Source organism: Lacerta agilis, chromosome 4 (assembly GCF_009819535.1).
Source record: "Lacerta agilis isolate rLacAgi1 chromosome 4, rLacAgi1.pri, whole genome shotgun sequence".
NCBI lineage: Eukaryota > Metazoa > Chordata > Lepidosauria > Squamata > Lacertidae > Lacerta > Lacerta agilis.
The window spans coordinates 76592507-76613220 of record NC_046315.1 but is presented as its reverse complement, the minus strand read 5'-3'; the positions used below and the strand labels follow the sequence as shown (position 1 = coordinate 76613220).

The window sequence follows — 20714 nt, the reverse complement described above, 5'->3', positions numbered from 1 at the left end:
TTACTAATATGACAGCTTCGTAACCTATTACTTGTTTTCTTGGCAGAATAAATCAAGCCATGGTCGGGACCATTTTTCAGAATTCACACCTCTTGCCTCTCTGAAGAATCCAAGATACAGGAGCAATGACTGCAAAAATACCCCAGCAAGAAGGTCTAGTTCTCATTCTAAAAAAACAATGTTTACGCATTGGAGAAACTATGATTATTCAGTACTCCCCTCCATCTTTGGCTATTCCAATAATAAGCGTTGTGATTCCAGTGCCAGGTACTACCACAGGGGTTCAGGTCTGGAAACATCTCTATGAGAGATCACCAACTCAAGCCTTTAAGAACTAGCAACTATTCCTCCCTCATTCCAAACCCCCCTCCCACTACATCTTCAAATGACCGTTTAACAGCACTGATTGAAATTTTGCTGGCTTTAACTGTCCGATGTAAGAGTCTTGACAAACTGGATCAAAGAGCATGGAGTACAAATCTTTCCCAGGAGTCTTGGCCTTCCTTATTATGTTTTAAACTGTTGAAGCAATGGATTTTTCTACACAGTCTGGCACTGTGAGGATGAACAGCACTGTAATTTCACTCCATTCTGTCAAAAACCTTTGTATGTTTATTGACTCCCATCAGCTCTTTTCCTTTATTACTTGAAAGAGTCCTGCTCCAGTCAAATGTCCTCTTCTGAGACCAGTGGTTAAAATTTTGTCAGCCCTCTAACTAAGCAATGATCTCGGATCGCCAGTGAAAGTCGCTGAGAACATATTTCATAGGTGCTGTTTCTGACTTGTGTTTGTCTTTTCTTTGCTCTCTCTGTAGAACAAACTGGTGTTTCCTCTGTGCAAATCTGCTTTCAAGAAACACTCTCTAATATCCATTTTATTGTAAGTCACCAAGTAGGACGTCTATGTGTGATTTTAAGACCCAACACCCTCCCTCACACTTCTAGACCAATACATTTTTACTTAGACTGCCTACAGACCTTTGGGAAGTCAAGCTGGCTATCAAACAAGTGAAGTGGCCACTGTAGGTATTGAGTCAAAAATAATTACTGAATTTAAGAATTTAGTCTTAGAAATTTAAAGAACGAACCAGTATTCTACCATTTTGCTACCTCTAAAGTAGAGTACGGATGTATTAGGAAGAGCTTTGCTACCTGAAGTCCCCCCCCCCCCCCCCCCGTTGAGGAAAGGAAGTAATTCCTTCCATAACAGCTCAACTAGATAATACTGTATTTTAAATGCTGGTTTTTAATTTTTGATTTGAACTTTGAAAGGGAGAGGGAGACAGAATGTTTAACAGAATGTCTACTTAGTGACTACTTATATTTGGTAATGACCACTAGGTTAAGTTTCCCCCTCCCTCCTCTTTGAATGTGGATTCAACCATTCTTCAGAAAAGAAAAAAAAATATGTGCATGATTATGCAAACGCTTTATCTGTCATTTGAAATCCTTACAGCCAGCTTGTACTTCGGCTCTATTCGTGGCTCTAGTTTTGCTGTGTACTGGTTTTGATAATAGCATACACAGATCAGTTCTGTTTCTTTTCTCCCAGTGTTTTATTTAGGGTGTCAACTTTGCCGAAGGATTACTTTATAGGAAAAAAAAAATTGTGTGTGGAAGAAAATGCACACGTTCTCTCTCTCGCCTTCCTTGAACAGAGATTTCGGGGAGATGGGAACATAATGCTTTGAAAGGCAAATTGTGAACATTTTATTATACCAAAGATTACAGAGACAGAGAATCTGATGGTAGTTCCCATACTTCTCAAGTCTCTCCCCCCTCATAACGCACAACATCTCAGCGTTTGTCATTTAAAATGAAGCACTTTCCATTTCCAGTGTTGTTCACATACCGATAGTAATATACCAGAAGTTAATATTTATTTGACATTACATACTTGAATGTCTAGTAGAAATGTCCCCTACATAAAACACTGGTTACAAATCTATATTTTTTAAAAATTAACTTGATGTGAGTATTGATTTTATACCTGTAGTAGTGACAAATCTCCTGTTCGGGTGTAGTTAACAAAATTATTTTTAATGGGTTTTTAAGAAATCTTAAAATTGCCTTTGCACTGAAATATTTTTCAATACTGTAGCTATTTATATATGTTATATGCATACATTTGTTAACACAACATTTCTATTGTTTTTTAATTGTATGTTTTAGAGAGTTTTTTTATACCTATGAGTTTTGGATCAGAATTTAGCTTATAGTGGAATTGTGGTTGAATGTTGAAATTCTGATGAATGTTAAAATTAGAAACAGGTTTGTTCTTTCAGATTCATCCAAAGCTACTGATTTTTTAAATTTGCTTTTGCTTGTGAATAATAGCTTTTAATGTGATACTTTCTGCTTACAACCAGTTGATGCTATCTACTATTCTTACATTTTTGTTCCATGAAGCTTTCTACCAGTTGCTTGTTTTTGTTTTGTTCATTTCCATCTTTTAGCCTTAAGTAAGAAGACCCTTTGCTTGATGATTTGAAAATGCTGCATTCCTGCTCTGCCTACTAACAAAAATGGTTTACTGCAATATTCTTGCATCTCAACTGTTTCCTAAAAAGTGAATGATCTTTCAACAGGCTGAAATATTTAATGGTAGTTTTTTTGTTTTTGTTTTTAAAAACACCTATGATTGATTGTATTCCATTAGAAGGAGGAATCATAGAATTGTACAGTTGGAAGGGACCCTAAGGCTTGTCTAGTCCAACCCCTTGTAATGCAGGAATCTCAACACCCATCCAGTTTGAAACCACACCAGACCCTGCTTAGCTCTGCAAATGTGCTAGCAGTTTTATTGCTGCACCACTAGGAGGAGATTTTTGAATTTAATAGAGAAATTCTACTTCCATTAAGCAATCAGAGCTTTAAAAATGTTTAAATGGAAGAAAGGAAAGGCTCTATAGGCCTTCATTCTCTTTCTGTAATAGATGTACAGGTGTAATACAGAAGCTAAACTAGTAGGCCTTAGATATTCTTGTGCATAGCAATTTGGTGCACACATGCTGCTATATAGCAAGGATGAGAAAACCTGGGACCTTCTGGATGTTGCTGGAATGTAACTTCCATTATTCCTGAACATTGGCTATGCTCATTTGGGGCTGATGGGAGCTGGAGTCTCAACCACATCTGGAGTGCCACAGGCTGGCCACTCCTGTTCTACACATGAGGATCTGCCCAGCTGAATAAATGACTGATGCTGTCAGTGGTGAGGCATAACCTAGATTTACTTCATGGAAGATCAGAGTCTGAACTGTCAGAATTTGATCATCTGTTCAGCAATGTGCTCATGTCACAGTTGGTGATGGATGCATAGCATTTTTCACATGCATTTGGGGACCAAGTGAGAGTGGAGGAAATAATTCTAGAAGGATGATCAATTTATAGAAATATATTTCCATGCACCCAGCTGGATTAGGAGAATTAGTCAGGCGCAACAACCAACAATCAATAGTAGGGTTGCGACGTGAGTAAAAAATGTAAAATTGATAGAAATTTATATGAAGAGAAAAACTCCATTCCGTGTCACACAAATGGCCTTGTCTGAATTGTCTAATGTGAAAACGTTTCAAATGCTTTCATAAATGTGTTGGAATTGGAGGGCATCAACCAAATATTCATTAAGAATAAAACATATACATCCATTGAAACTACTTATTCTTTAGAGTGGCTAGCAGTAATATTCAGATAATTTTGATGGCCCTCAGTAATTATTAATTTATTCAGCTCTTTAGTATACAGTATACCATTTATTCACTTGCTTGCATCAGCCTATTTATCCCACTGTAATGCAAGTATCAAATGAAGAAAACTGCGCAAGTGGGTGATATCAGTGAGATCATGTTGAGAAGCTTTAATGGAATTCTGTCAAAGTATTATAAGAGAGAAATATGTACATGATTGTACATTGCACAATTGCACACTTCAGTTTATACAGCTTTACCTTTGTCGAAAGAAGTACAGAATTTTAATTGTACATTGTGTCTGAACAAAATTCTGTCTTGTATTCACTATCAATACTCTTTCAGTCTGTAATGTGTAATTGGCAAAACCAAACAGCTTTTTGGGAATGGTGGATCATAGTTATCAGTGCATTAATCATTAAAATATCTTTACTCATCAGCACCAAATACTGACATGTATTTTAAATGGTATAATGATAGGTGCACTTATCTGATGATAATTCAGCCTTCAAAACTACTGTTTAGACTAAGCTATAACACCTCATTAACTGGATCAAAGCAGTCTCAAATACTAAGAATATAAATAAATATAAATATATATGATATACATGTGCATTACTGTAAAGTTTATTTTCAGTGCTGTTTTTAAACTTTCTTTTCCGTAAATACCTAAACATGAATTCTTTATATTACCGGTAATATTTTTGAACTTTCTGTAGATTGTATAAAGCAGTAGATGTTTAAATCTGCTTGCAATAAAATAAAATTTGCATATTTGTTTTGGGGTGTGTGCTTGTTTTTACTTAGCAAGTTAAGTCATTTAGAGGAGAAGAGGGCAATACATTCAATTCAAAACAAAAATGTTGCATTCAACAGACATTTCAGTTTCTAATTGCAGTTTTGCCCATTTGTTTATACGCTGCAGGCATTTACTAGTTCCACATACAGAGTTTCCGTTAGTGCACCAACTATGGGCGCTTTCAGGTAGTCACATTAAATCTCAAAATGGTGGGTACAGTGCTAGATTATTTTAATTCCCCATGTCTGTTGTTTTTTTTACCAGTGAAGATGTGAGGATGCTAATTCCTGCACAGGGCAAGCTTTCCTATACAGACTCACACATTACGCATAGCAGGATTTTCAGGACTCAAAATCAGCCCTAAGTTTGGATGAAGAAACCCAGAGAGAAGATGTAGGTGTTATGAACAGACTGAAAGAAGAACTACTTTAAGCTTCATATATAGAAACACTTCTGTTGTCACAACATAATGAAATTACTTCCTCCTGATGTTCTTGTGTGGACCAAAATCATAGTATGTCAAGAAAACAGCCCACTACCATACATTAGATTGTTATACCATAAAATCTAGCCACTAAAGGGGACAGGGAATTTGGTTTTTTTTATCTGTGACATGACACGGAGTGGCTGCCGCCATTTAAAGAATGGCAATTTGTAATAAGAACAGGAACAATGTAAAGAGCAGAAACCCCCTGAAAAAATATTCAGTGAACAATGCAAGGTAACTGCACAATGAAAGCATCCTCTGCAAGAACCCCCAAAAGGCTGCTCACTCAAGACATTCCCTTCGTGAGGGTGGGTTTTTCATGATCATGATCACCCAATAACTGATGCTGGAAAAACAACAACCTGTAACACGACAACCTTTGAAGAGTTAAAATTTTGTACGTATTATGGTCTAGAGCTGAGGTAGGCAACCTAAGGCCCGTGGGCCAGATGCGGCCCAATCGTCTTCTCAGCCTGGCCCACAGACGGTCCAGGACTCAGCGTGTTTTTACATGAGTAGAATGTGTGCTTTTATTTAAAATGCATCTATGGGTTATTTGTGGGGCATAGGAATTCGTTCATTATTTTTTCAATAAATAGCCCGGCCCACCACATGGTCTGAGGGACGGTGGACCGCCCACGGCTGAAAAAGGTTGTTGACTCCATGCCTTGAACTTCCCTTTGTTCTGCTTTTCAGTATCAGTTGTACTCTACGCAGCCAGCAATAAAGAAGCATGTTTGTTTGTCTGAAGTGAGAAGTAATAATTAATTCATTCTGCAGTTGTGATTAGCAGAGGAGGATTGGGTGCTTATTGCTAAAAGGTGAAATAAAGCAGTAACTTAAAGTGATTTGAAAAAATATTTACCATAAGTTACCCTTTATTCTTTTAAATTACTCACATAGTGGCTATTTTTTCCTTATTTTTCATGAGTATTTGATGGCAAGGGATGAAAACAGCCCTAGAGGAACAGAAACACTGCTTTGTGTACACTGCGGATCACTGTTTGGTTCACCATCTAGGCTGTAACTCTGGTCTAATTTCTGATTTTATCAGAGTGCGCGGCTCAGCAAGAAGCCTTTTCAGGTTTTCTGGGCAGAAAAATCAAACCAGCAACCAGTAAAAAAAAAAATCCAAATGCTTTGCACAATTAGTTTCCAGATGCTTCTATAGCAACCAGTTAAAAAGCTTTCAATTGGTTGTCGAACAGGAAGTAAAATCTAAAGATCAGAAACAAGACTTGCAAGAGGCTCCCTCAAGGATGAGTTAACAAACGCACCCTAAAGTATTTGTTTTCTCTCTTTCCTACTTTTAGGGGACAAGAAAGCTTGCTATATTCTGCATATAGTTCTCAGCACCACTTCTCCTAAACGCTTGGCTATAGTTGCATTGTCATCTGTTCTTGCTCTATATCTAACCCTTATTTTTTCCCCAAATCTATGGTGTCATGATACATAGGTAAAACAGACTTTTTGGAGAAAGCAAGCTCCACACTAGTTTTTTAATACCAGTAGTGTAAACTTTTACTTGTTTACATCCCCTTGTTCACTGTATCCTTATTCTTTTTTCGTTCACACTATTTTTGTTGTTGTTAATTTGACCTTTATATAGCTCATTAATTATGTACATTAACAAACTCTTTGCATGGGGATGGCCTTTCCATTCCCCTGGCCTGGACTTCACATCCTCTCTACCAGTCTGGAGGCGGGCCGAATTTGCTAATGTATTGTTTCCTTTCCTGCTCACCCCGAAATACGCCACCTAGACATGTAGGCTGCCCCACCTAACAAGGGAGGCTAAATGCAGTATGAATTGGACACAACACAAGTTACCACATAGCACTCTTGCAGCCAGGCAAGCTCACTGGAAGACACTTTTGCCCACACATCCTCTCACACCACTGTGGCTTCAGGCAAGAACTCGGCTCTTGGCAAAAACTTTATTTTGTTTCAGAGACATAGGGACGGATATATTCAGAGTAGACGTGTCGCGTAAACTGTTATGTTGAGATAGTGTGTGTCTACGTACACATACACGCACACAATTTACGCAGCCCTTACCATGTCTACTCAGAAGAAAGCTCTGTTGAATTCAGCTCCCAGGTAAAGTGGGGTTAGGCAGGGCTGCTGCTACACCTTCGGAAACGAGGCTTTGTGAGCGCAAAAAAGCAGCAGCTGTCCAGACGGAAAGCGGGAGGGAGGCAAGAAAGAGGCAGAAGCAAGACCGAGATGTTATTCAGGTCTGCTCAGAAGTACGCGCGGCTGAGTCCAGCGGGGCTTACTCCCGGGGGCGGGGAGCAGGTACCAGGACTGCAGCAGCCTAAGCGTGACTCCATCCTGCAAAAGGAGAAACAACAGGGAGGGAAGAGCCGACGAGCCGAGCACAGGGCTACTTCCGTTTTTCCACCCCCTCAGGTCCCTTTTTTGCTCAGTGCAGCGCATCCTCCTCCTCCTCCTCTTCCCCCACCAGCAACAAAGGAGCCCTGGGTACCCCGCTCCCTTTCCTGCCCGGAATAGCGGTGGGCTGGAAGGAGGGGGCGGCGCTCGGCTTGCATGCAGGCGAGCCCGGCGAGGCTGAGGTGAGGGGCGTCGTCGGTGCTGCTACCGCTTTCCCGCTCGCGCCAACTCCACGCGGCGTCCCGGGCTGCCCCGGAGAAAGGAGGCAGGTCCTCCCCGTGCCGTAGGCTGGAGAGGAACCTGCGGGTGACGGAGGGCGCAGAATAAGAGGGACACTGGTAGGCGAGGAGGGAGCACCTTGCCGGGTTAGCTTCGCAGCCCTCAGAAAAAGCAGCAGCAGCAGCATCCCGGCCCTGGAGGTGAGCGCGAGTCATGTGCTTTGTGTGTTTGTTTGGGTTCAGGCGGCTCCTCCTCGTCATGGGGTGGGTGGGGGGAATGCTTTGAATCCCTGTTGCTCCCGCCTCTACCAGCTCTCCTACTCAGTGCACGTTAGTTTGGGGTGGGGTGGGTGCTGTGTTTGTTTCCTCGCCCTCCTTTGCTGGGAAAGAAAAGGGAGGGAAGGTTAGCTGCAAAGCGGCGCTTCCCGCGCCCTCACGTCCCGCCGGTTCCTTTGTGAGTTTGTAGATATAAACCTCGGACTGCCAGTTTTGCTTGGAAAGCACCGGCTCGTCGATGGGGATTGGAGGCAAGGGCCGTAGCTCTGGGGTAAGATAGGGCTTTACCTTGCATGCAAAAAAAGGGGCCGGGTTAAATTCCCCCAGGCTCTGTCTTTCTGTAGGCCTGGGGACAACTCCTGCCTTGAAACCCCTAGATTGCTCCAAGCGGTCTGCAGAGACCATATTGGTCTGGCGTGGTATATGGCGACTTCCTATGCACCTTCTTTCACCCGCTTGCTCGTAAGTCCCACTGAGTTCAAAAGGGACTTCCCTACCTTAGTAACTGTGAAAAGACTGCTTCCTGAAAGCAAGAGTGCTTGAGTTGTCCACCTGTAATGTCCATTGTTGTGTATTGGAGGGAATTGGACCAGGTGTGTCTTGCCATGTCATAGATGTTGGTGCTGCCGTGAGAAAAGTTGCACCTGCTGAAATTCCTTTGCTCACACAGCAGCTGAAAGGCACAACTTGGACAGACACCTTGGACTGTTGTGTGTTGCCCTTCCTCTTTCACATTTATTTATTAGACATATCCCGCACTTCATCATCTTACAAGATGATGTTTTCACAAGATATGTTTTCTCTATCAACTTTAATGTCCCAGCTGTAAATGGGAATATGAGAATTTATTTTAACAAGTTTATATAACTATGTTAGAAACTGTTTATTATATTTTAACAAGTTTATATAACTATGTTAGAAACTGAGCTAGGAGCTAAATGGCCTCGTAAAGCTAGATTACAGGCACAACAACAGAGCTTTTTTATAACAAGAATACAGAGCTGAAAGTGAATGAACTGCAGCTAAAATATTAAGTTCATTTTTCACATGGTCTAGTCCTTCCCCTGCCCACCCCCTTAATATCCTTAGGAGGGTCTTTTCCCCAGTCTTCAGAGAGTAGCTGGAAGTGGGGAGACAGAAAAAGCTCCTTTCCTTCCACTCTGAAGGTTTAATCTGAAATCTTGGGCACAGTACTGCACTCAGAAACTGTTCACGCTAATGAAATTCCCTGTTGCAAAATGCACCTAGAACAATGGGAGTTTCGAACACTCTTATATACTGCTTAGTCATCAACACGAATAAGCTGTTTACATGAAACAGACGCTAAAATTCCCAGGAAAATCAGATGTTAAGAAAAACTTAGGAAATCTTAAAAAAATAAAAATGAAATTAGTAGTTTAAAAAATGCACATTATAAAAATAAAATTACATATTAAAATACACATCAGATATACATGTCTGAGTAGGCCTAATTAGAGTTGCATGCTTCAGTTACTTCATATTGGTATAAATTTGTGGTAGCTGGTGTCTATTGGAACCGGGAATATGGAAGGTAGAGAAGCCAAGAACAGGTTCAGCAAGTTTCAGGGTGTTCTGGTTTTACTTTTTGAAATATGGCAACCCTAAACCAGAGCCAACGAATTCTACTTACATCCCCTGCCTGCCTTCCTGCTGAAGCAACAAAACTTAAGTAAGAGGAGGTTGCCACATGCAGTTCCAACCTCTGGACTGCTTGTAAACAAGAAGTCAAGCTTGGGGGGGGGGGCTGCTTGAGGCTAGACTGAGAGGGATGGTGGAACAATGTGCAATTTTCTCTCTAATGGGCCAACCTCCACTAGTATACAGTGTAATATTTTGCATATATTTTCAGAAGTTAAGTCCCATTGACTTTCATGAGTTCGGTGGTAAGGTTGCAGCCATGGATGGGATCAGTTAATGTGTTGGAAGGATAGATAGTGTGGTTTGTTTTTGTTTTTAGGTGCGTAAATTGCAGTTAATGAACAAATGGCAATCTGAATCCGGTCTGGGGAGCAGTAGAATGGGATGGAGCGTGTACAGCCGTTGCTGCATAAAAAGCCCTGCAATACCTGTCAGCCAGGTATAAGTTGTGTACAGCACCTACCTGGATAGGATTCTTGGGCAGCCCTCTTGCCACTGAAGCATCTTGTTTCAGTATCCTCTAATGGCAGTAGCATTGCCTCTTCTGTGCTTTTTGCTGGATCCTTACCCTCCCCAGCGACATAGGTTGGATATTAGCATCAGAGCCTAAAAATAGAATTTATATCCGTAGATAATGAAAAAGCTCAATCCTATGTTATGTTGCAAGTTTAACATATAAGGTGTGCAGTCAGGCATACTTACTTGCGAGTAAATTCCATTAAGCACAACAGTGCATACAGTACAACCCCATTTAATGGAAGCAATTGTTGAATTGATTATCTTGTGTTTTAAAAAAATGTACATTATATTTAAAAAAAGAGTCCTGTATTAAAAATCTATATTTTTCCTTTTTTCATAGAAATAAATATTACAAAGAGATGGCAACCAGTAGGGTGAAGAGATATCATGTAATAATAATCTCTTTCAGGTTAATTGTTCCCTTTTCCCCTGTGTGGTTGGGGAAAAAAATGCCACGTCTCAATTTAATTCGCAATTACATTTTGCTTGGAGCTGCTGAGCTACTGAAGTTCTCTTGAATTGTTCTACTGGAAATTGTATACACTTTTCCATGTGTTTTCCAAATATGTGACTTTTTAGCAAGGTGCACAATAATGCAAGGTGGGGGGAAGGAATAAACTTTATAACTTGAAATATTAAAAGTATGTATCATACCCTTTAAAATTCATATCCATTTAAATTTTACAAAATTACGTGGTTTGGTTTGGTTGGATTTGTGAAGCTTTTGTAGTTCTTCAGAACCCTTTGGACAGCTCACAACATATAACATCAATTCCTCCCAGTATCACCTTAGAGACCAACTAAGTTTGTTATTGGTATGAGCTTTCGTGTGCATGCACACTTCTTCAGATATAAAAATACAGTATTTCAACAGCTAAAAATGAGAATCCCCAAACCTTAACATAATCTGCCAGCAGCAAGCCAACAGCAGAATAGCCTTGCTCCATATATGCCCTCTGGAAGAATTTTTAGTTTTATTTGTCAACTAGATGAATAAAGTATTCATAGTAAACAGCCTGCCAGACTTTCCTGGGCGGGGGGGGGGGGGAGTTCTAGATGAAGGTGCTGCTACTGGAAATGTCCTTGGCTATATATGGCTTTTAGTTTGTCGCATGGTTAAAAATGGATGAAAACAGGGAATTTAATGCATTTTAAATGTCTTCTGTCTTGGGCAAAATTCATCTCTGCCGAGAATTTGTGCAATATGGGTATGTTATTGCTTTCTTGGTTTTGGAGCTGTTGCTTTTGAGACACAGGCTTCCAGAATGCTGAAATTCCCAGGATTTATTTATTTTTTATCTTCTGCATACACATTTATTTATTTTAAAAAGCCTCCTGCCCTCAACTTGATGACAAGTTTCTGAAAGGAAACCAAAAATAAGAAAAGTACTCTGACTGGTAAATCATTATCCTATTTGCGTTTGTTCAGAAGTAAGCCCTATTCAGTTCAGTAGGATTTACTCCCAGGGAAGTGGACATAGGATTGTAGCCTCTGTTACTTCTGTCCCGATAACTCTTCAGAAAATTGAACCTTTAGGCTAATCAATGCCAGCTATCTCTATAATCCTGCCAGGTTCAGCTTTTGAGAGGTGATTTGTTGCTTCTCAATATGCCAGAAATCATTTTCTAGAAAGGACTGTTACACTATGAGATAATATATACAGCATTACAAAGGACAGAATTATCAGCAGCTTGGTCTTTTGTCTAAAAACATTTGCACAAATTAAATATTTGTTAGGCCTACAGAATACGCAAAATCTGTATTCCAGTTTTTGAAACAGTCCCTACAAAGTGGCCTCCAGTTTAGAATTAGGTGGTATGTTGTACTTTACAAGGTGCAGAAAACCTAAGAACATGAGCATGTCCCCAGATGAGCTGTCGATGCTTGTGAAGAAACTTTTTTTTTTTCCTTTTTAAATTGTAGGAATTGAAGTAAGATACTTTCATGTCTAATTACTGGAGGTTTGTCCTGTGTAAAGAAAATGGAAGTTGCAGCTGTTTTTTAAAAGACAATCAACCTAATGAAGGGAAAGAAGATATGGACCACCACATTGTGGTATCGGACATCATCCGGCTTGTGCAAGATAAGCAGAAGATGCTGGAAGTACAGCCAGGTAAGGCAGTCTGTGCTACATCTTAGAAACACTTTACAATAAAGCAAGTCTTCCTCTATGTCGTACATAAAGTCAAAAAGAAAATGGACAAAGCAGGGAATACATTTTTTTGCTAGGAAACTCAGTTCCTCTCCTCCTACATCTTTGACCCTGTGGCCTCCCACACTCACCTCTATATTCCTGTTCCTCCTATTCATATAGAAATGGCACAGGAGAAGGGTGTTTATGACAGAAAAAGTGTTAAGAGCAGGAAGGAGGTAATTTGCTAACAAATGTGTGATTCTGTGCCAGTAGCTTTTCAGTCTGCGTGTAATATGTGTGCTCTCACCTGTGTTCTCTCACTTTGGTGTCTCCAATCAGCACATCCATTTCCTGCTTCTGCAAAATGTAGGATAAATGAGTTTTATGTTTTGTGATAAACTTGATCTTTAGATCAGCATTTGTATCTTTTCACTGCATCCTAGCACTTCAGATCTTGCTTTCAATTTGGTTATTCAGCTAATGTTTGATACTTTGTAGCTAGGGTAATTAATTAGGCTTGCAGTAGACCTGTTTCTGGAAAAATAATGAGCCCCCCCCCCCAATTGTCTACCGCTTTGCTTTTGCAGATGCTTCCTCCCACACCCCACACCCATTTATGCCATACTGCAGCTAGCTACTTAGAGCAATAAGGTTGTCTGCTTTATTCAACGTAAGCAGATTCTAGTTTCCTGAAATCCACCATGAACATTCTGATTTTGAGCCGACAATAATACTGTCCAGAAACTCTAGGGTGTTAATGTTGAATCAGACTCAAAACTGGAAGTATTGCACAAGGACACATTCCTTAGCCAGGTTAATAAAGTGTTTGAAAACAACTGAATTAAAATATCCTGGGATATTTTGCACACACACACACACACACCTTACCCCCCCCCCCAAAGATAAGTGGCTAAATTTGGGAAAAAAATGCTTTAGGAAATCTGCTTAGTTACCTTGATTGTAGAAATAGGCTTTTGAGTTTGCTGCAATTCCTGTACAGTTCAGAAATACTTTGTGGTGAAAATAGCTAGCAATGGATGGATACCATATAATGGAAGGACATTATAGGATTCTGGTGAATAAAGTCATCCACATTTGATGGTGTAAATTTGCAAGAGAAAAATCCATTTTCATGTACCAAATGTTCAGGTGCACAGTGAATGCACATGGGGGCCAGAGGGATCAGGTTCGCATCCCATCCTAAAAACCCAAATGAAATAATAATTAAACCTTTGCTCGTTAGAAAGCCTTTGTAGGAAGCCTCTGTACAGAACATGGATATAAACATTTCTTTTTCATCACTGCAAATATTTAATTAGAAAAGGAATAATAACAACAACAACAATTTATTATTTATATCCCGCCATAGCTGTCAACTTCTCCCTTTTTTAAAGGGAAATTCCCTTATTCCGAATAGGATTCCTCGCAAGAAAAGGGAAAAGTTGACAGCTATGTATCCCGCCCATCTGACTGAGTTTTCCCAGCCACTCTGGGCGGCTTCCAACAAAATACTAAAATACAATAGTCTGTTTGACATTAAAAGCTTCCCTAAACAGGGCTGCCTTCAGGTGTCTTCTAAAAGTCCGGTAGTTGTTTTTCTCTTTGGTGGGAGGCCGTTGCACAGGGCGGGTGCCACTACCAAGAAGGCCCTCTGCCTGGTTCCCTGTAACTTGGCTTCTCGCAGCAAGGGAACCACCAGAAGGCCCTCGGCACTAGACCTCAGTGTCCGGGCAGAACGGTGGGGGTGGAGACTCTCCTTCAGGTATACTGGGCCGAGGCCATTTAGGGCTTTAAAGGAATGCCTTGCTAAAGGTACAAAAATGTTTTGTGATTGGGAAACCAAACAGTTTAAAATTGATAATAGGATATTAAATGGGCATATGATGGAAATACAGCAAAAAATGAGAGAGCATATCAATCTGCAATAGCTGCAGTTAGATGTCACAATATAACCGTGGTTTATTTTGATGGGAATGAGCCTCTGTGAGCCTCAGGCTTGGGTGCACCCTCCTCTCCTCTGTGGCATGACCACAAGGAGGACTTTAGCTGCAGCTTGTCATTTCACCCATACCTGACAAACTGTAGTTAATCTTAAACTGTTGCCAAACCATGGTTATGAAACTGCGTTGTTTCAGTAAACTATAGTTCAGATTAACCACAGGTCAGATTGTGTATAATGCTGTTGGAGTTATTAAAAAGGAAAGTAAAAGCTTCAGCTGCACTGAGGGGAAAATACAGAAGGGAGAATATGGTTTATCATGTCCAAACACAGCCAGTATGTGTGTCAGTTGTTCAACTTGTTTTAAAAATGCAAATTGTCAGTTTATACATTTATGTAAATTTCATTTCACAGCTGCTATGTTCACAGGCTCTAGAAATCTTGAGCAATTATATTTATGGGGGGGGGGAGTGGAGACAGTCGTCAGGCAAGCTGGGTTAAGATTGGGTGGAAGCAGAGCTTTCTTCAGCAGCACACTGCTAGAAATGGTAATTCTGCACTCCAGCAGGTGTTCTTTAATTATCTTGGAACAGATTCAACTTAGCTTATTATCAATATACTAGTCATATTAATAATGTGGAAATTCAAATAAGAAAGGAACTCACACACCCAGGCAGAAAGTCGTCTGTTAAGCATTACACATTTTGCTAAATCCAGTTATTAAGTACAGGCTTCATTCATTAATCCCATACTGCCTCCTGAAAATCAGGAGTATATCACAGAATCTTAGAATTGTAGGGTTGGAAGGGACACCGAGCGTCATCTAGTCCAACCCCCTGCAGGTGCAGAACTTGGATTTTCATTTATTTGTGAACTAGTGATACATAAGTAGTAATGCTTACAATTTAAGTACCCAAGATTCAGGTTTTTATTTCCTAAAATAATTAAATGGAAGGCAGATTGGATGAAAATTGTAGTTTTCATTGCTTCTAGTTAACTGCTTTGACCATCACCACTTAATTTTACCCTTAAAGGGTGTACTTAAGTAAGTGGAAAGTTTTACTGCTACATTTTGTGCTGACAATTGAATCTTTAAGCTAGACTGGCTCAACATAATACTGTAAATATGAGGTGAGGTATTCAAAAAAAATAAATGTTGTGATTACTGCCAGCTTATATCAAGTTATGTGACTTTTTTCTGGAACTGACAGTAATTTCCCTGAGGAGACTTGCTTTACTTGATACCACCTTGGAATTAACCTTGGCTTTATTTAGTATTAGATAAGCTAACTATACTTCAAAGGAGAACTCTGCAGTACTTTTTTAAATGGGGTTTTAGAACCACATTTATATGCTGCATACCAGTTAGCCCAGTATGCTAACTGGTGTATGCACACCGTGGCTTAAACAGTGGTGGTAGTGGGAGATAAATTTGGACAATCGGAAGAAAGCTTTCCTCAACCACATGAATACAGACCAAGAATGTGAAAACGTAGGTTTTTGTTAACTTCAACACATGGTTAAGGTATTTTTTGGAACTGGCATTAATTGACCTGAGCAATCTTTACCTGGAGACGCAAGTGATCTTGCGGGCTAGGAGTACCTATTTCTAGCTATGGCCTCTCTTGGGCAGATATTACTTGGGTACTATATTCTGTACTCTGTACAGCTTCTAGATTGCAACATACCCTACCTGGGGGTGCCCTTGAAAGCAATTCGGAAACTTCCAACTGGTCCAGAATGCAGCAGCTAGCTTGTGGTCTGTGGTTCCATTTAGAATTCACTTAACCCCTTTTCTAAAACATCTGCACTGGCTGCAGTTCTTTTCTGGATCCAGTTCAAGCCACTCACGTTAGTGTTTAAAGCCTCAAATATCTGAAAGACCACCTCCTTCCCTACAAACTGTCAAAGTGTTCAGATGAACAGAGGGACCTTTCTTGATAGTTCCACTTTTCTTGGAGTGCTGGAAATGTTGCCCTGGGAGAGGTTTTTCTCTGTGGCAGCCCCTAAATTGTGTATTTCCTTCCCTGCAGAGGTGCATCTAGCTTCTGCTGTATGCAGAAGATATACCCCTTTACACCCGTTAGCCTTTGATACTTTCTGTTAATTTTAAAAGCAAATTCAGTGGCTGAAATTGGTAGCTTATCTCCCTCATCTGATTCCTGGTGAGAGGTCTCTGCACAGACATGCTTCAAAGAAATGAGAGCAGTGATGCTTTTATAGCCATTGATTAAAATGTCTGTTTTGTGTCTGAGTTCTTCTTGGTTTTGTGGATTTATGTCACTGGTATTTTGTGCAAGCCTTTTGTGGGGAGGGGAGATTTTCATTGGGCTTCTGGCTGTGGCAATGGGGAGGCTAATCACCCTGCCTTTGTGGTTCTGATTTGGAATGGCAGGCCCTTGAGTTACAGAGCTTTTTTGTGTAAAAAAAAACACAACAATTCACAAAGGACTCGTGTCAGAAATTGATTGCTATTTTATGGCTTTGAAAGAAAAATAAATTGAACTTGGATACAAAACAGAAACAGAAAATTGAACTTGGATACAAAACAGACATAATCAAAGGCCTACATGTGGGGTATTTTCAGAGCACAGAAAGTCTGTAAGGTGCATTTCCCCTCCACTTCTGTCAAAGGAATTGTTTATTTATTTTTATTTCCACATAGGCCTTAAAATCTTTGTGGACAAAATTTTTCTTACCATAGCCCTTGAGGGCTAATTGCGTGTTTTCACCAATCGACACTGCCCCATGTATTTCCAGTTTATGTGTATAAAAACATAATGCAGAATCCTAATTCTTACAAACACTAGTAATACAGGCAACCTCTGATTTGTGCAGGGGTTGCGTCTGGGTCATCACTCACAACAGAGCATAAGTAAATTCCCTCACACATGAAAGTCGCATATCAAGGGAATGTCTAAGCTAGCTGGAATCCTTCTCCCTGTCGTCAGGAGGATATGGAAGATTGTGTGGAGGAAGTTCCATGATTTGTGCCCCCATCCGCAGTCTTAAGTGGTACAGTGTAGACCAGGGTTTTCAAACTTGTGACCCTTCAGTTTTTGTTGGACTCTGCAACTCCCATAATCCTTGCTGGCTAGAGCTGAAGGATGCTGAAGACGCAACAAATTCTGAGGACTACTGGTTCCCCAACCCTGGTCTAGAACAGAAGGCTCAGCGCACGATATCTGGTTTTGGTGAGAACCAGCCCAAATCATAAACCATAGAAGGATTAAAACATTGGTTGTGTACATTTTCTCTCAATGGCTGTTTTAGAAATTGTGTGGCGGTTTTCTTATTGTCGTCTAACCCACCAGCACAGATGAGATGGTGAGATACTTGGTGTATGAACCCTTACTCCCCAGTAGGTGTTGCTGTTGAACCAATGTCGCGGGGTTAGTGATGGAGACATGACTGGGAGTTTAAAACAGGAGGAAAAGGAAGACTTTAATTACTTATAGGGGTTGGCAGCGATTGTCAAAGCAGTGTACTGTATATACCACCTAGGGGGAGACAGAAAGCCTGGTGAGCAAGTCCTTTCCTCTTTAAATCTCCCTCTTGCCATCTGAGCAACAGACAAACGAAAAACATGCAACGAATCATATGACTTCTAAATGCAATACATAAAATAGAATTGAGCCATCAGCACTTTTGAACAAACTGGATTTTACTCCCCAAAGTGAAGAGATGCCTGTTTATTAAAGTGTCCAGTAAATCTCTTTCGAGTGAATGAGGATTTCACTGTGTGAACTCCCTCCCCTGTGTTCTGTTTCTAAGGAAACCACTTCGCTGCAAAGGGACTGCATGAAGTTGAATCTGTCAGTTATGCTGCTTGTTGGTTATGTGACTGCAGGTTTGGGATTTAGTACTTGCACTTGCACTTTTTCTTTTCCAGCTTTAGTCACTTGGTGGATGATACCTTCCTTAAACTTTATGAAGTAAATCTTTGTGGTGAAATAGGATTGCGTTTTTGAAGAATGCTTCAGGAAAGGTTAGTCTGATTTCCTGGGGCAAGTGTTGGTTGAAAATAACACACTCCCCTAATTCCCCCTTATAAATAATGGAAATTTAATGTTGTTGTTAGTATATGGAACCTGAGTTTGGAGAGTTATTGCATTTGCCTCTTAAAAGGGTCTTGATAGGTAACATCAAATGTTGTGATTGGATGGAGATTTGTGTTTGTTGTGATTTTTAGCTTCCATGTCAATGTTTCCTGAACTTGCAGTTGCTCCTTAAGATTCAATCTAAACCTGTGTGAACGATAGCCAAGTTAAAGCTTTTGAAGAAGATTAATAGCACAGACTTTTTATTATTAGTATTAAAAAATGCTGTGGAGAATCATTATTATTACAGCATGTGGCACTTTAAGGAGTGTTGTAATCCAACAAAAACACAAGTCCCTGCCTCAGGGGAGTGTTTAATCTGAAATCAACAGTGACGAAAACAATGTCAGGGCAGAGAGAGCGAGAGAGAGAGAAAAGATAGCAGGGGATGGATGTGAACAGTTTTATGTAGGTGAAGTTGGTTACAGATGGGAGGGATTAATACATGTGTGTCTGTTTTAGTAATATTCTGTGTGATGCTTTTGTCAGGAAAGGACTCAAAACTTATATTTATGTACTTACCATTATTAAAGTAATTTTTCTAATGTAATTGTAAAATATACCACAGTTCTAGTGGCAAAATGTGGAGATTCTCTTTGTTTCACTCATAAAAGGCAACTTTTAAGGCTTGGGTAATCTACCCTGGCTTGTTTTCAAAGTAGGATCATGGCCTTAATGACCCTCTGCCCATTAAGACAAATTGTCCATTCCTTTCAAAGTCTTAAGCAAAGTCACCTGCATAAGACTTTAGAAGAAGGATGCTCAGAGTTTGCCTGTCTTAAGTTGTGCTGATCTAGACCTTGTAGGCCCCTGTATTCTGAACATGAATCTCACCTCTTTGCATTGAATGAGGATGCAGAACAGTAAAACGGGCATAGGGATAGAAAGTGCAGAATTCTGCCTTCCCATGGCCTCTTTATCCAAGTGGTTCTTCTCCCAGGTGCACACACTTCCAGTATGAGGGGGAAAGCACTTGTGGGAGGGCAGACAGTGGTTGAAGGGAGAAAACCTTTAGGTCAGCCTTTCTCAACCTTGGGTCCCCAGATGTTTTTGGCCTACAACTCCCGTCATCCCTGACCACTGGTCCTGCTACCTAGGGATCATGGGAGTTGTAGGCCAAAAATATCTGGGGACCCAGGGTTGAGAAAGGCTGCTTTAGGTGATAGGGGAAGCAGCCAATACTGTTTACATTCAATACTTCTGCTATTTAAAATTGAGATACACACCCCTTTCTATGTGATGGGTGTAGAGCTGGGCGATAACTGGTTTTCAACATCACAATAGTCTAGAACATTGTGATATACTGTGATACATCACAGTGCCTGATATGTCAGTATGTCGCTATGTAGAGGCATTGACTGGCTTCATGGTTTTTCCTGCTCTTGTGAATCCCTGCCCCCCTGCATGAGGCAGGGGACAGCTGAGCGGGTGAAGTTAACCGGGACTGCAGGAATCAATGGTTTTCCCCACATTGTGATTTTTGCATAGTGCACGTACACAAAATGGTAGGCAGTTATCCTATAGAAATAAAAGTACAGATCTATTTATGCCCTTTTCCCATAAAACATCCTAAGGCGATTTAACAATTTTAAAAAACCCATCAGCAATAATAAAAAACAGATATAAAAAAAATTCAAGTCCAATACAGATGCAGTCTGGGATAAAAATAGCCACTTAAATAAAGAGAGGTAATGACTAAATGGAAACAGTTGGGTGGACACCCCATGAATATGCTATCTAGTTGCCCTTCACTAACATGATAAGGGGACTATAGGAATGACTTCTTGCATTTGCTTCTGTTGTGTGATTGGGCAGAGCTACTGTATGTGGGATTATGAATGAATGTCTTTAAATTGAAAGCCCCTGTAAATGTAACTGTGGGTGCTTCAGTAGTAATCTTGCTTGGTTACCAGAGGAATTGCAGATGTGAACACATTCGTGTTTTATATACCGTATTTTCCGGCGTATAAGGCGACTGGGCGTATAAGATGACCCCCAACTTTTCCAGTTAAAATATAGAGTTTGAGATATACTCGACCGCAGATTCTCCACCTGGCGTATAAGACGACCCCCGACTTTTGGATTAAAAAAGCAGTCTTATACGCCAGATATACAATATTTGAATATTTGAAATGGAATCTCCAGCGGCTTTTTTCACCGCTGGGCTCCCAGAGTGGAGCCGGGGAATGGAGAGGGGCGGGCCAGCGAGGGGGATGTCACCCCTCCTCGCTGGCCCGCCCCTCTCCACCCCCTGGTTCCGCAAGCCAGCCAGCGGCGAAAAAAGCCGCTGAAAGGGGGCCTTCCCCTTTCAGCGGCTTTTTTCGTCACTGGGCTCCCTGAAAGGGGACATCTGTTTTGTACTCATTTTTGCTAATTTGTGGGTTAAATTTGAGCAAACACAATATACACATACACCAAGCACTGTTAAACATGAGAAAGTATCGGTGAACAGAGAGAAGAGCGATACACACCTTCTCTTTACCAATGCTACAACGCCAC

At 40.6% G+C, this 20714-nt stretch overlaps 2 protein-coding genes across 8 annotated transcripts in view; both read left to right on the top strand.

The window, feature by feature from the left end:
- ATP11A (ATPase phospholipid transporting 11A) overlaps window positions 1-587 on the top strand; it is a 108232-nt gene extending 107645 nt beyond the window's left edge. For 2 of the 4 annotated variants that reach the window (XM_033147748.1, XM_033147747.1), the window contains one exon: window positions 47-587. In XM_033147748.1, coding sequence (XP_033003639.1) covers window positions 47-307 — 261 coding nt within the window. In that variant the 3' untranslated portion in view covers window positions 308-587. The remainder of the gene's footprint in view (window positions 1-46) is intronic. The other 2 variants (XM_033147752.1, XM_033147750.1) reach the window with 1 other exon arrangement.
- A 7143-nt stretch (window positions 588-7730) lies between these two features.
- The window catches only part of MCF2L (MCF.2 cell line derived transforming sequence like), a 106513-nt gene continuing 93529 nt past the window's right edge, over window positions 7731-20714 (top strand). For 2 of the 4 annotated variants that reach the window (XM_033147743.1, XM_033147734.1), the window contains exons 1-2: window positions 7731-7788; window positions 11966-12155. In XM_033147743.1, coding sequence (XP_033003634.1) covers window positions 11987-12155 — 169 coding nt within the window. In that variant the 5' untranslated portion in view covers window positions 7731-7788; window positions 11966-11986. Of the gene's footprint in view, window positions 7789-8071; window positions 8135-11965; window positions 12156-17994; window positions 18104-20714 lie in introns of those variants that run through there. The other 2 variants (XM_033147735.1, XM_033147742.1) reach the window with 2 other exon arrangements.